The sequence below is a fragment of the Corapipo altera genome, unplaced genomic scaffold (genome assembly GCF_003945725.1).
Source record: "Corapipo altera isolate COAL_440 unplaced genomic scaffold, ASM394572v1 22, whole genome shotgun sequence".
Classification (NCBI taxonomy): domain Eukaryota; kingdom Metazoa; phylum Chordata; class Aves; order Passeriformes; family Pipridae; genus Corapipo; species Corapipo altera.
The window spans coordinates 1,264,426-1,277,018 of NW_020884886.1; the positions used below are offsets into that span (position 1 = coordinate 1,264,426).

General features: G+C 47.6%; 1 protein-coding gene across 1 annotated transcript; it reads left to right on the forward strand.

Annotated features, from left to right (window-relative positions):
• Nucleotides 1–4,113: 4,113 nt before the first annotated feature.
• LOC113946791 (homeobox protein HMX1-like) lies at nt 4,114–5,481 on the forward strand. The gene is made up of 2 exons (XM_027642566.1): nt 4,114–4,349; nt 4,905–5,481. The coding sequence occupies exons 1-2, from the start codon at nt 4,114–4,116 to the stop codon at nt 5,479–5,481; spliced, it is 813 nt and encodes a 270-aa protein (XP_027498367.1).
• The last annotated feature ends 7,112 nt before the right edge of the window (nt 5,482–12,593 follow it).

Below are 12,593 nucleotides of genomic sequence, written 5' to 3' on the forward strand. Positions count from 1 at the left end.
TCTTCTCTTCTCTTCTCTTCTCTTCTCTTCTCTTCTCTTCTCTTCTCTTCTCTTCTCTTCTCTTCTCTTCTCTTCTCTTCTCTTTTCTCCTCTTCTCTCTTCTCCTCTCTTCGCCTTGCCTTCCCTTGCCTGTTCAGCAATTCCAGTCTACTGAACTAGCTTTATTCAGAAAACGCCTCTAGGATTTTTCTGCACGCCTCTGGTATCAAGGGCAGCGTCTGGAGGAAGCCGATTTAGCTGAGGACTCTGAACTGACCTCAGAGGGAAACACAGGGTTTCGAAAAGGGATGTTCTGTCTAGAGGTCCTGGGACATGGCCCCATCCGCCTGTGTCCCAACACCTCTTGGGTTGTTAGCTGAGCACGCTCAGCTCCCCAAAAATCTGGTTCTGTGTGACTCGTGTAGCTGTTTTCCAGTGGAACTCCAGGGAGAGTTGCTTTCCAGCTAGTGAAACCATTTCCCTCCCCTCTCTCCTCCTCTCCCTCCCCAGGATGCCCGGTTCAGGCGAAGGATGCCCCCGTTGCCCCGAACCACTGCTTACTCCAGGCTGGTGGCGTCGGGGACCCGGCCTGGAGGGGGGAAACCGCAACAGCAACCGGCGATTCATATCCAGCCACTGCTGAACCACCAAAGTGAGTTTTATTTAGAGACCGGCAGCGCCAAGATACCCAGATTCGCCTAGTGATTTTAATGACCTCTTTAGACAGCGCTTCTATTCTGGACCTGCTCGCTCGGTTTGTGTCCCCTGAAAAGCATCGGAGACGGCTTAAAGACCACTGTTGCTATGTCCGCAATTGCCAGGGTCTTATTTGCAAGGGGATGTGAAACCCAGGGAGGGCCTATTTTACCCTCGAGTACATCGGGGGATAAAACAAGCCCGATTCTGTAAACCAAGTGAAACCAGACTCTTCGGCGTTTCTGTACCATCTAATCAGATTTCATTTCCATCAGATTTAGAGTATGAGACTTTCTGTACTCTGAGCTGAAATAGAAATATAGGTGCGTGTACTAGCGTTTTTGGTAAAAAGCTTTCCCAGGTAAAAGGTTTCCACTCTGCACGATGTTAGCTTCTATTACAGGATTTTATTATTCAAAGGAAAAGACTCGCTCTTCCTGCCCTGCAGTTGTGCGGTACCGGCCACTGTGTATCCTCACGCGTCCCAGACAACGACATTCCTCACAAATAAAGTACAAATGAAGCACGAGCGTAACAAGTAACAGTGTCGGAAAACCTCTACCTACTATAAGAAAAACTGTTGCATACAATCGACACCTTTCGGAGCCTGGGAGTGAATCGCGACCGTGCAGAAAGGTGCTGCGGAGGATGAACAGCGCGGGACCCCCTCTCTGGCAGCCAGATCCCCGTTGCTGGCTCAACCCTGGCAGCTAATCTTCGCAAAAAGCGAAGATTAAGGTTAAGGCCAAAGCCACGATTACTCTCAGCCGAATCTCTTCCCCGGGGTGCTCCACGCGTCCCGGGAACCATGTGCATGAAAAAGCCGTTGAATTTTGGCAAGGACTCTTGCCCGTCGCCCCGGCAGACACTATTCTTCGCATCATCTCTGGGTCAAATGCGGGCGGGTCGGGGCTCAGAGTGGGATGCTGGGGGCCTGGAGCAGACCCGCGGGGTTTCGCTGCCCTCTCCCGCCGCAGCCCCACTCTCTCCGTAGGAGAGCACTTTGCAGGTGGTTGTTGGGGTTTTACAGGATACACTCTACCTACTGGTCTTTACTTTCCCCTGAAGATAAGGGTGACCCTAGCAGAGGGCATGAGGAGCCCGTTGTGGATCTGGCTTGTAGGACTCCCTGCAGGGAGAACCTCGGAGGCCCCCCTATCCTCCTGTGGCCAGTGAATTGATTCCAACTTGTTGCCCCAGTGGTTGAGGAGATCCAGCATTGTAGCTTTCTCCCTCACTGTATGGAGTTTGTCAGGGAAAAAAAAAAAATCAGTTTTGAAAAGCTGGCCAAATGGGGCTGGGGAAGGATGACAAACCTTTCACGGCGGGGTGTTACCGGGCAGGGTCTCCCGGGGCTGGGCTTGGACTTCTTGAGGCGTGGAGGGAGGCGCGGTGAAAAAAAATTGGATGCTAAAACTTATGTCTCCTTTTTAATTTTCCTTCTTAATTTCTGTCTTCCTCAAGTTTTCCTTTTTTTTTTTTTCCCCTCAAGAAAATGTCTTCTAGGAAAACACACTTAGTCAAGGCATTGGCTTTTTAAGATGGACTAAAAGGGAAATGGTTTGCAGCAAGAACAGATGTGAGCACCTGGAAAGTGTCTCACTCGTAGACAGCGGGAAGAGAGGCCGAGACAGAAGTGCAGAAGCAAAGACCGGCCCATCCTGCTGTCCAAGTCTCCCATGTTCCTGATTTTACCACCTCACTCACAATTTCCTAAATTGTATTTTCAGCTACTTCTTCTCAATTCGTATCTCTAAACCCTGGCCCATTCCTCGGCATATCATTGCGTCTTAAATGGATATTTTGCTCAGTTAAAACCACCAGTTTCTACAGGAGACTGCAAGACAAATGCAGCAATTTTGGGCATTTGGCCAACAACAGTGCTGATGGAAGAAGGATTTTTTTTTTCCTGGTGGAAAATGTACAGCTCTCCAGCAGACGGCTCCATTAAAATCTGAGTGAATTTATAAAGTGAAACAAAATTCATGAAAAAGAGCTGAAACTCTCTCTTTCAAGTACCACTGCGTTAAAGTTTAAAGTAGTCCAAAGCCTTAAGATGCCCTGATTTTAGCTCATGGAGTCTCTGGCATCACAATATTTAAAAGCCTGTCAGCACTTCTATTGCCTACTCTTTTTCAAGGGCTTCTCGCTTGCCCTCAGTAGTTTTCGTGGTGGGAACCTCGAGATTCCGACTAAAAGCCCCCTTAAAAGCTGTTTGGAAGCATTCCCCTGGCTTTACACAGGATCACAGGGAGGGAGAGGTTTCCCTGCGATCCACAGTTGATAGTGGCTCTAAAATCGCTGGACGTCCTGCCTCGAGTAGTGCAAACTCGTCATAAAACTTTGCAGTGCTGGGAGGTGGTAGGGAGTAAAAGTTCTCAAGATAATACAGAAACACATCGATCCTCCTCCAAGTTCCACAGCTCAGGGGAACGCTTCCTAATTCCCCAGAGGCACACCTTGGAGTACTCACACACACCCGTTCACCCGGCCAGCACTTTCTCACTTGAAAGTTACAGAAGAGCTCTGCTGACCCGCGGGGAGGGGGTGGAGTGACGGAGTGGTGTAGTAGGGAGCAGCGTGTGGAGGTTATGTATGGATTTCAGGGTGGCCTGACACTACGGGGCTCCTCAGAAGGAGAAGGGATCGCTTTCTCCCCAAGGGAACCCTGGGCATTCAGTCTGAGGGTCTGCACGTGAAAGGAGGACGGAGAAGTGACTCTGGCTATAGGAATTACTCTTCCACAGTCTACCCAATTCCCGGACAGAAGCATGGACAATCTGCAGCACATGCCCTCAGCAGACTGCCTGAGGTCCTGTCGCGTGCCGTACAAACACAGGGAAGGGGTTCGCGGCTCCCAGCTTCCTCTTTCCCTCCTGTCCTCTCTCACTGCCATCATCGCTTTTCCTCGCCACGCTCCGCCTCATTCCCTTGTTCTCATTTCCAGTCTTCTCCCTACATCCTCCTCCTTCAATCCAGAGATGTTTGTCCTGCCATCCCATCTCCTCTTCGCCTTTCCCATGGGCTCTCCTGGATCTGACTCTTTCTTCCCTCCACCCACGTACAGTGAAGGGCCTGGGCAGGAGAGCAGCCAGCCCTGCCCCGCCCCGCCTGTCGAGGACACCCTTTCGGGGCACCTTGGCATGCCCCCCGCCCCTCACTTTCTTCCTGCTCCCTTCTATCTCCTGCTCCTTTTCCTTCTCTTCTCTGCCGCCTGCCCTCTCTCTCCCTCTCTCCCTCCGCTGCACCGCTCCCCCCCGTCCTCAGTCCTTTGGCTCCCTCTAGCTCCATCCCCTCCCTCCACCGCTCCGACCCCTCCTCCTCCTTCCCTCCGCCCCGGCTGCCGCTGCCGCCCTCCCGCAGCCGCCGCCAGTCCTGCGGCTCGGTTCGGCTCGACTCGGCTCAGAGCGTTTCGTCTCGGCTCGGGCTCTCCTCGCCATGGTGCAGCTCGGGAGCGGCCGCCGAGCCCCCCCGCCGGCCCCGGCCGCGCCACCGGCCTTCAGCATCGCCAGTATCCTGCAGCCCGGCCCCTGCCGCCCATCCCGGGAGCAGGGCAGAGCCCGCTGCGCCCCGCCGGAGGAAGAGGAGGAGGAGGAGGAGGAGGAGGAGGAGGAGGAGGGAGAGGGGCCTGCGGAGCAAGACCCCAGTAAAGGTTCCAGAGACTCGGGTACGGAGCCAGCAGCCACCTTAGGCTGTCTCGCACGTCGGGTCGCAGCCCGGCCCCCACCCAGGCGGTACCTCCGGGTATCCTCAGCGCCGCCGTGCTGGGCCCGCGCACACGGATGCGCAGGCACAGACACAGACACGCACACGCAGACACAGACACGCACACGCAGACACAGACACGCACACGCAGTCGCGGCGCGCCCGCAGCCGGAGGAGGAAGGGAGGCTCGGCGGGAGGACACGGGAAGATGCCACCGCACACGCACCAACCTGCTTTGAGGGCGCTGCGCCCTCCTCCCAGGTTGTCTGTCCCGTGCCCGGGAGCCCCTCACTTCCCCGTCACACAGCTGGCAAAGGGATTCCCTTAGATCCTTATGGAAGCGCCTCACTCTTCTTCTCCCCTCTGGAGGGTGTGGGACCACGGCCAGCCCTCGGCAGCCCCCTCCCCACCCTCTCCCCCACCCTCTCCCTGCGCTCCGCCGGGCCGTGCGTGCATGCGGGGCGGGGGCGCGGGCGGCGGCGGGCACTGATGCTGTGCTTTGCCCTTGCAGGCAGCGAGTCCAGCCGGCTCCGGGCAGAAGGGACGAGCCGTGGCCTCCGCCGCGAGGCCGAGGGTTGGGATGCGGCGTCCCCGCTCCCCAAAGAGAGGCTGCGCGCCCCTCGGCAGCCGCCGACGCGAGAGTCCGGGGGCTGCGGCGCTGAGAACGGGAGGTTGCCGGCGGCTGGCGGCAGGAAGAAGACGCGGACCATCTTCTCCAAGAGCCAGGTGTTCCAGCTGGAGTCCACCTTCGACGTGAAGCGCTACCTGAGCAGCTCGGAGCGGGCCGGGCTGGCCGCCGCGCTACATCTCACCGAGACCCAGGTGAAGATCTGGTTCCAAAACCGCCGCAACAAGCTCAAGAGACAAATGTCGTCCGAGGCGGAGGGCCCTGGGCCGGGGCCGGCGGAGCCCCCCGGGGACCCGCCGCCCCCCGCCGCCGCCACGTCTCTCTCCTTCCCGGCCCTCTACAAGGACAACCCCCTGCTCAGTCGGTGTTTGCTACCGCTACCTTTGCCCCTGCTCTGTCCGGGCAACGCCATCCCCTACCTCTGCCTCCCCGGGCCGGGCAAACACTTCAGCCTGGTGGACGGGGACGTATAGCCTCTCCCCCGGCCCCCGACCTTCCCCTCGCCGGGGGCCACCCGATGTTATTTATGACCCCGCCGTGCCGCTGGGTTGTCAGTCGTCACCACAGCCGACGGAAGGGCCGCTCGGGTTCCCCCCACGCGTGTCCGTGGGCTGCCAACGTATTGCTAAAGCTCGGAAGGGCGCTGCCAGACCACCCTTGCTCTTGCAGCGCTTTTTTCTGTTGTCAGGATGGAGGAGATAACACGAAGCCACCAAAGAGACCGGGACGTGTTCTGCCTGCCTCCCTTCCGAATTATCCCGTTCCCGTATTAGAGGGGAGCCCATACTCTGCCTCAGCCCACGGGGACTACGTCCCCACGTCTGCCCCAAGCGCCGTGGCGGTCGCTGTACCGTGAGCCGAGTTTTACAGATTGGTAAAGGCAAAGGCCGCGTTGTACTCCTCTCTCTCAAACTCTCCACCTCTAATATCTCTCAGAGTAACCTCTCCCCATCTTTGACACTATCAAAATGTAGACACCTTTACTGAGATGTGGTTCCTAAGCTGTGACTTTCCTACTTTTTTTCCCCTTTTGAAAAAACACCCCAAACTCTCTCTTACATTCTTTGTGCTAACTGGTTCTCAAACTGGGGCTTGTGTGATGTTTTTACAGAACAAGACAAGCTGTCTCTTGTGCTAATCCCGCCCCTCGAAATTTCGTGGGAAGATTTTATCTGCTATCCTAGAGTAACAAGTGTTTTTTTTTTTTTTTTTTTTTTTTTTCTTTTTTAAAAAGTTTTTTTTTTTTTTTTTTTTTTTTTTTACATATTTGCAAACGCTTTTGTCGTCCTTTGGTTTCTAAGTTCACACGCTTTATATCCCCAGGTTGGAAATAAACCTTTTCAGAAAGCTGAAACGCCTGCCTTTTCAATACAGTCACTACTGGGCAGTATGAAAAGAAAGGTATTTCCTAGAGTGCATCGATGGTTTTTATTTTAAAAATAAAGATCAAAACCACAATTGTGTCATTACGAAACTCACCAGTGCGAGAACGGGTTTCCCAGCGGGGAAAAAAAGCAATCAGTGTTTCGGCTAGATAAGAAGGGGTTTTTCTTCCTTTTCCAGCTATTCTTCCATTTGTCTTTCCGTGGGCAGTAGATATAGATGCGCAAAGATCCCCCAGCCCAGCGAGGGGACCCCGGCGCACTCAGAACCCCGCGGCTCGGGGCCGCTGCTGGCGTTCTGTCCCAGCCGCGGAGGAGCTGCTGTGGCAGGGAGCCAGTGCCGCGGCGGTCCCGGCGCCAGCCGAGCTCGGGAAAGCGGCTCCTGCAGCTCTGTGAAGTTTTCTCGCCGTGGCGATGATCTAGGAGAGTTGTTTGACCTCTCCTCTCCCTTTTTAATCAGATTCGAATTAGTGTCAAGTAGCAAGAGGAGTCTCACAGGGTGCCCTTGCTTTGATAAAAAAAAAGAATATTATCGAGGCTGTGGCAAGGGCGGTGTAGCCAAGTGGACACACTTAAGGGGACCTGCCGGGTGCACTTCACAGCTCAGATTTCCCCAAACTGTAGTTCCCGGGAAGATGCAGGAGACGAATTGACGGTCTGGGTCACACAACCGACCCTTTTCTGATCTGAATTTATGGTGATAGTTAAAGAAATTAAAAACCTCTAAGTCCATGGGTTACTACGTGGCTAAAAACCAGTTGGAGGCACATAGAAACGATGATGTCCAGGGTGATGTTTGCCTGTTTTCATAACTGATGATCTATATCGAAACCTTCCTTTGGTTGTTAATTCTAATATTTCCCAACTCGATAGACCCTTACTTGATTACTGCCACGAGATTAATCAATACCGATAGAGGCAAATCCGCCTTTTTCTAAATCCCAACTAATGAAAGTTTGATCAGATGCAACAGCTATACTAATGTCCCTTTCTTTGGTTCTATAATACGGAACTAAAATTCATCTAAAGAAACTACCCTTCCATGTAACCACAGCCTAGGATGTCTCCTAGGCGAAAAATAACTATATAAGAAATTGTTGTTCGGCAATTAATAGACTTTTCACCGCATTTATCAAACCATTTGCAGTCTTCTCTCTGTTTTATCATTTTGCCCTCCAGATTGTTGCTGGAGTTACAGAAGCAACTGAAGAAAAATGCGAACCCACAAAAACGGAGAGAGGGTTTTTTTCCCTATTATTATTACTTTATTATTTTTTATTACGGTAAAAACAACAGAAAGAGTAGTTCTACATGCCGTAGTTAGCACACAGTCAGGTTTCACAACTCACTGCTGACCCACCCCAAAGCGACGATCGTTAGGAATTAATGAACAACGAACGTGTAAAACACCCGTGTAGCTAGACGAAGTAAATAAATACCCCGAAATATTCGTTTCCCATCAAGATATTAGTGCAGATTCTGAGCTCGTTGGCCAGAAACGTTATCCAAACTGTTGCTACGCAAGGTATCAAGGCCAGTGGCGAAGGGGTTTTCTCTGAAGAAAACCAAGTTCACGACGTATAGGATTCCAAGCCGAGCGGTCAATGCTGATGGCACTGAATATTGCTGACATTTCTTTTAGAGCTCAAAACAATCGTGTTTGCAATTATAAATCTCTCCTTATTGTAAGAGATTGCAACAAGCCACCGTACAGCAGGATATTAGTACTGGCTAACCTGCTGATGGGACATTTTAAAAAAATGAAACAGACTGCAACAGAACTAAGCAAACAACAAACAAACAACCCAACTCCTCGAACCAACCAGCCAATCAACCAAGCAAAAAAAACCCAAACCACAACCAAAAAAAAAAAAAAAAAATCCCAAAACTCTGTGAGAGCTTGCAAAAAACAAAGAATTTAAAAAAAACCCCAACAAAACACCAAAAAAAACCCCAAAAGAACCCCCAAAAACCAAACCAAACCAAACAAAAAAAAAATCAACTCAGACACCAAAGAGTGCTAGAACTGATTAGCTGCTGGAACTGAGACTTAAAAATGTGCTGTTAAGTTTTGATATGACGAAAAGAGGTAGTGCAGCTGCATGAGAGTTGAGTGGAACACACAGTGTGCTTCCGTATTGAAGGTATTCTCTATTTAAAGTTCATATACAATGCTTAATTGTTTTTTTTTTTTTTAATTATTAGAAGAATAGGTAGAAGCCCTGCCTGTGCTGGGAGATCCTTTGTGTTAGGCATGGCACATATGTAACAACGGGCTGCCCTGGAATCCTGGAATACTCTATAAACTGAATAGTAAAGAAAAATATGATTAAGACCTGACCCCTGAACCCACCAAAAGAAAGATGATAATTAAATACAATCTTGTCAACAGGAAAATACATTTGAAAAGGAGTAGCATACATACATAAATGCATTGGATACGTACATAAATGCATTGCTCATTGAAACAGTGCAATACAAGTGGCTTAAAAAAGCCATTCAATCTCTCTCTCCTCTGTCTCTTCATAGAAGCCCCACAAGGCTGATTCTAAGTGCAGCAGCTCCAGGAAACTTGATTTTCATATCATCTGTTATATTGTAAATTTCCCTGGGATTAGGATGATCAATCACACTGCTGCATGTGGCAAATTTTTTGTTCAAGTGTGTGCAGAGAATTAGAAAATTAAATTATTTCTACTGGAGAGGAAGCCTTCTCACTTGTCTACTGTGTTGGAAGGTTTTGCAAAACTCCCCTAGGACTGGTTTCCCACTGGAGTCTCCTAATCAGGAGTCAGGACCAGGCACTTGCTATAATTTTTTTTTTGTTTTGTTTTGATTTGCTATTCCCTAATCATCATGTACATATACCCCTTTATGGACCAGCACAAGGACACTGTACTAGCCCTCCTTGTCAACTCCCCTGCTATTTAGACTTCTGTTCCTAACCAGACTGAGGTTCACCTCCACAAGGTGAGGAAAGGTATGCTACAGACTAGAGAGAGAAGTGTTACTCAGCATAGCTCTTTGGCCTTGCCAGGAGTTGATCTAAAATATGAAAACTCTCCCGCTTTCCCCTCCATTCCTGAATTTTCTATTTATTTATTTATTTTTTAAATTTAATTTGGTTAACCTGAAATGGTAGCTTGTTTTTTCTTTCTTTTTTTAAGGAAAGGATTGAGCTTACTACACATTTTGTGTTGATAAGCTAAAGAAGGGCTACATCTTCTTAGAGGGAAGCTTACAGTGTTACCCCAAAATGTAGTAATCTTTCACATTCTGCAGGGAAGCAAACAAAGATTGACACTAGAGGAATTAGGCAGAGAAAGAAGAGTGACAGCCTTACCTCCCAGGGGAGACTTGTTTGAATCTAGGCAAGATCAATAAAACTTAAAAAAGATAATTCATCACAGAATCTCACAAAAGGAACAACATGGATAATCCAAAGTTATCAAGAAGAAATCATTTTGGAGGTAGACACAGCAAAAATGCTCTCTGTGCATCTTCTGTACAGTGGAGGTCTAACTGCATTATATTTTAGAAAGCCAGTATATTTCATTTGCCTATTCATGTGAATGTATGCAGTGAGTTCATTTTGCAGGTTGGACTTGAATTAGTCCTGATTCTGCTTTCCTTTACAATTACATGGTGGGAAGGCAAGGATGACACCTATAGAATATGCCTTACTTATAGCAGAATTTGCCAGATTAAGTCCTTAAGATATTTTTCAAGTATCTGAAGCTGTAATATCCTCATAGTTATGATGTGAAACAGTAATCATATTGAAAAAACAAGAGGCTTTGAAATGCCTGAAACTAACTGCTCTATGTGTCTCCATTTGTCTCAACACTGATGTTGAACATGCCCCTCCATCATGAGATGTGGTTGTCAACCAGCTCATCTGTCACGTTAAAGTAGAGATCATATAAATATCTTAAAATAAAAACATGGAAAGTGCTTGTTATTAAAAATAAGGGTCATCAAAGAGTATACTATCCAGAATATTTATCTTGCTTCCCATTCTGTGTTTCAGTATCTGGGGAATGCTCTGTTCCTAAAATCAGGGAACCTTTTATTTCAGAGAAGAATTTAACTGTAGGAAAGACAACATGTTCTGGAATGGGAAATGGTGATTGCAATATTGTCAGTGCACAGGGGGGACAATCATACCTGTCTCTTCTCTGATTTTAACATATCAGTTACATTGGTGCTGGTCTTCAGATAAAATCCAATGGAGACCAGAAAACATTACCAGACATTCTAAGAAAAACAAAACTAAAGGAATGTCCAGTGTGAAACAGCACAACACTCCCAGATGCATCATCAAAATCAAGTTATTTTGCAGACTAAGCAATTGAGAATATACAAGCTGATAAAGTCTGCAAGATCAGGAAATCTACAGTAAGCTAGAAGGAGCGGGAGAGGAAGACAGACATGTGTGAAGGGGGCTCTAAGGAGGGCATAAACACAACAGCAGGGAAGAGATTTTCATGGAAAGTTTTGTGCCCAGGACCAAGTCTTTTAGGTCCTAGTGGGCAATGCAGGCTGCTTTTGCAAGCAGTTATTTGGTCAGAGTGTCAAGAGCCATATCTGGAGTCAGCAACCCAATGTACTGGATACAAATCATTGAGTCTGCCAGGACAATTAGATGTTGTGTCAGACCAGAACTGATGCGTGAGTCTGAGGGCAAACTCAAAGGTAGAAGCAGAGCATTGTGTAAAGACTTCATTGTAAAGATCCACATTTGGATTTTGGTTCTCCACAGCCTACTGCAGTCATACATGTCCTTCAGGGCAATGATATCTGAGTAGTTCTGGTTGGAGTAGAGGTCACCCTAGTCTTCTCAAAGGGTTGTTTTTCATCAGTTTTTTGTGAATTATTACAAAGGAAAAAGTGACACTTAATTAAACAACAGATCCTTTCCCACAGTTTTGATTCTTTCATTACTTTCACACTTTGATTTACAGTGGTTAGAAGTCTGATCCTTACAAAGGATGCATCATGTGAGAGATCAACTGGGGAAGTTCTTTATGGCTGTCTTCTGTCTTGGATTTAAATTACTGAAGTAGCATGGCTCTTCTCAAGTGGGGATGTCATCTATTAATTGATGAAGATCATTACTTGACTGAATTTGATTGAATACTTGATTTGGATTTCAGCTTTCGTTCTGGCTGTTCTCCCCAAATCTGTCAGATCCAGCTCCATATTTCTTTCAACATCCAGCTATAGGGCAGCTACAAGTACCTCTGTTCTGCCTGTAGATTTTATCTAGCAACATTTGAAGTTTTGTTTGTGACCACCAGTGAGAAATGCAAGGTTACACACACAGCCAAAACAACTGTGGAGATTGGTGTGATCTCTAGATCTTTCTAAGCATCATGAACAAAAAATTTTACTGAAAAATGACCCTATATGCAATTATTATGTTTTTCTAAAGTAATACCAATGCTCAAATCAGAAAGGAGACTTGGTTGACAGGCAATCATAATGTTACCTGAGTTCCTGTTCTCTAGGAGATGTGAATCAACATCCATGTGTAGAGACTGTGCTCACTATGAAATATACACTTCCTTAAGTTACTCCTGACATCATAAATATTCTCTTTTTCTCATTTTTGTAAATAGGTGACAATTTTGTATCTATTTTGGAAATTAATAGCTGGGACCCACGGACAAATGTCTTTCACTCTTTCCTTAGAGTTGCAAAGTCTACTGAATCTTTCACTTTACTGAACTGCAGTGAATCCTTTGTGTGAACAGATAAAGATCTGAACATCCCCATATTCTTTCATGCAGACTGAGATTTTCAATATCTTTACACTGGTTCCTAATTATCAGCTGAGTAAATAACTCATGCTCATGTATTTTCAGGGATGTTTGCGTGTGTTTAGCATATAATGGAACAATGAAAAATGCTACATGGTTAAAACATTTTTATTTCTAACAGTCTCTAATGTTCTGTAGAGACAGGATCATTTGATAACCTCTGTGACACATACAGTGACATAACTCTCCCCTTTTGTACAACACAAGGAAAGCAGTCTGGAGCTGTTATGGCATATTACTGTGTAATTTCAATGTTTACTTAGAGAGTAATTAATGTGGAATTATAGATGCAAGGAACCCTAATTACTCTGTAGGAAATGTTATGTGGCAGGATGTGCATGTGTTTTTAAAGGAGCCTGTAATTTGTGGATTTGTAACCAA

Excerpts from the sequence above, each read along its gene's own strand:
- LOC113946791 (XM_027642566.1), top strand. The coding sequence starts at position 4,114 with ATGGTGCAGCTCGGGAGCGGCCGCCGAGCCCCCCCGCCGGCCCCGGCC. Across the intron at positions 4,350-4,904 it reads TCCAGAGACTCGGGTACGGA|CCGGCTCCGGGCAGAAGGGA; the intron begins GCCAGCAGCCAC and ends CAGCGAGTCCAG.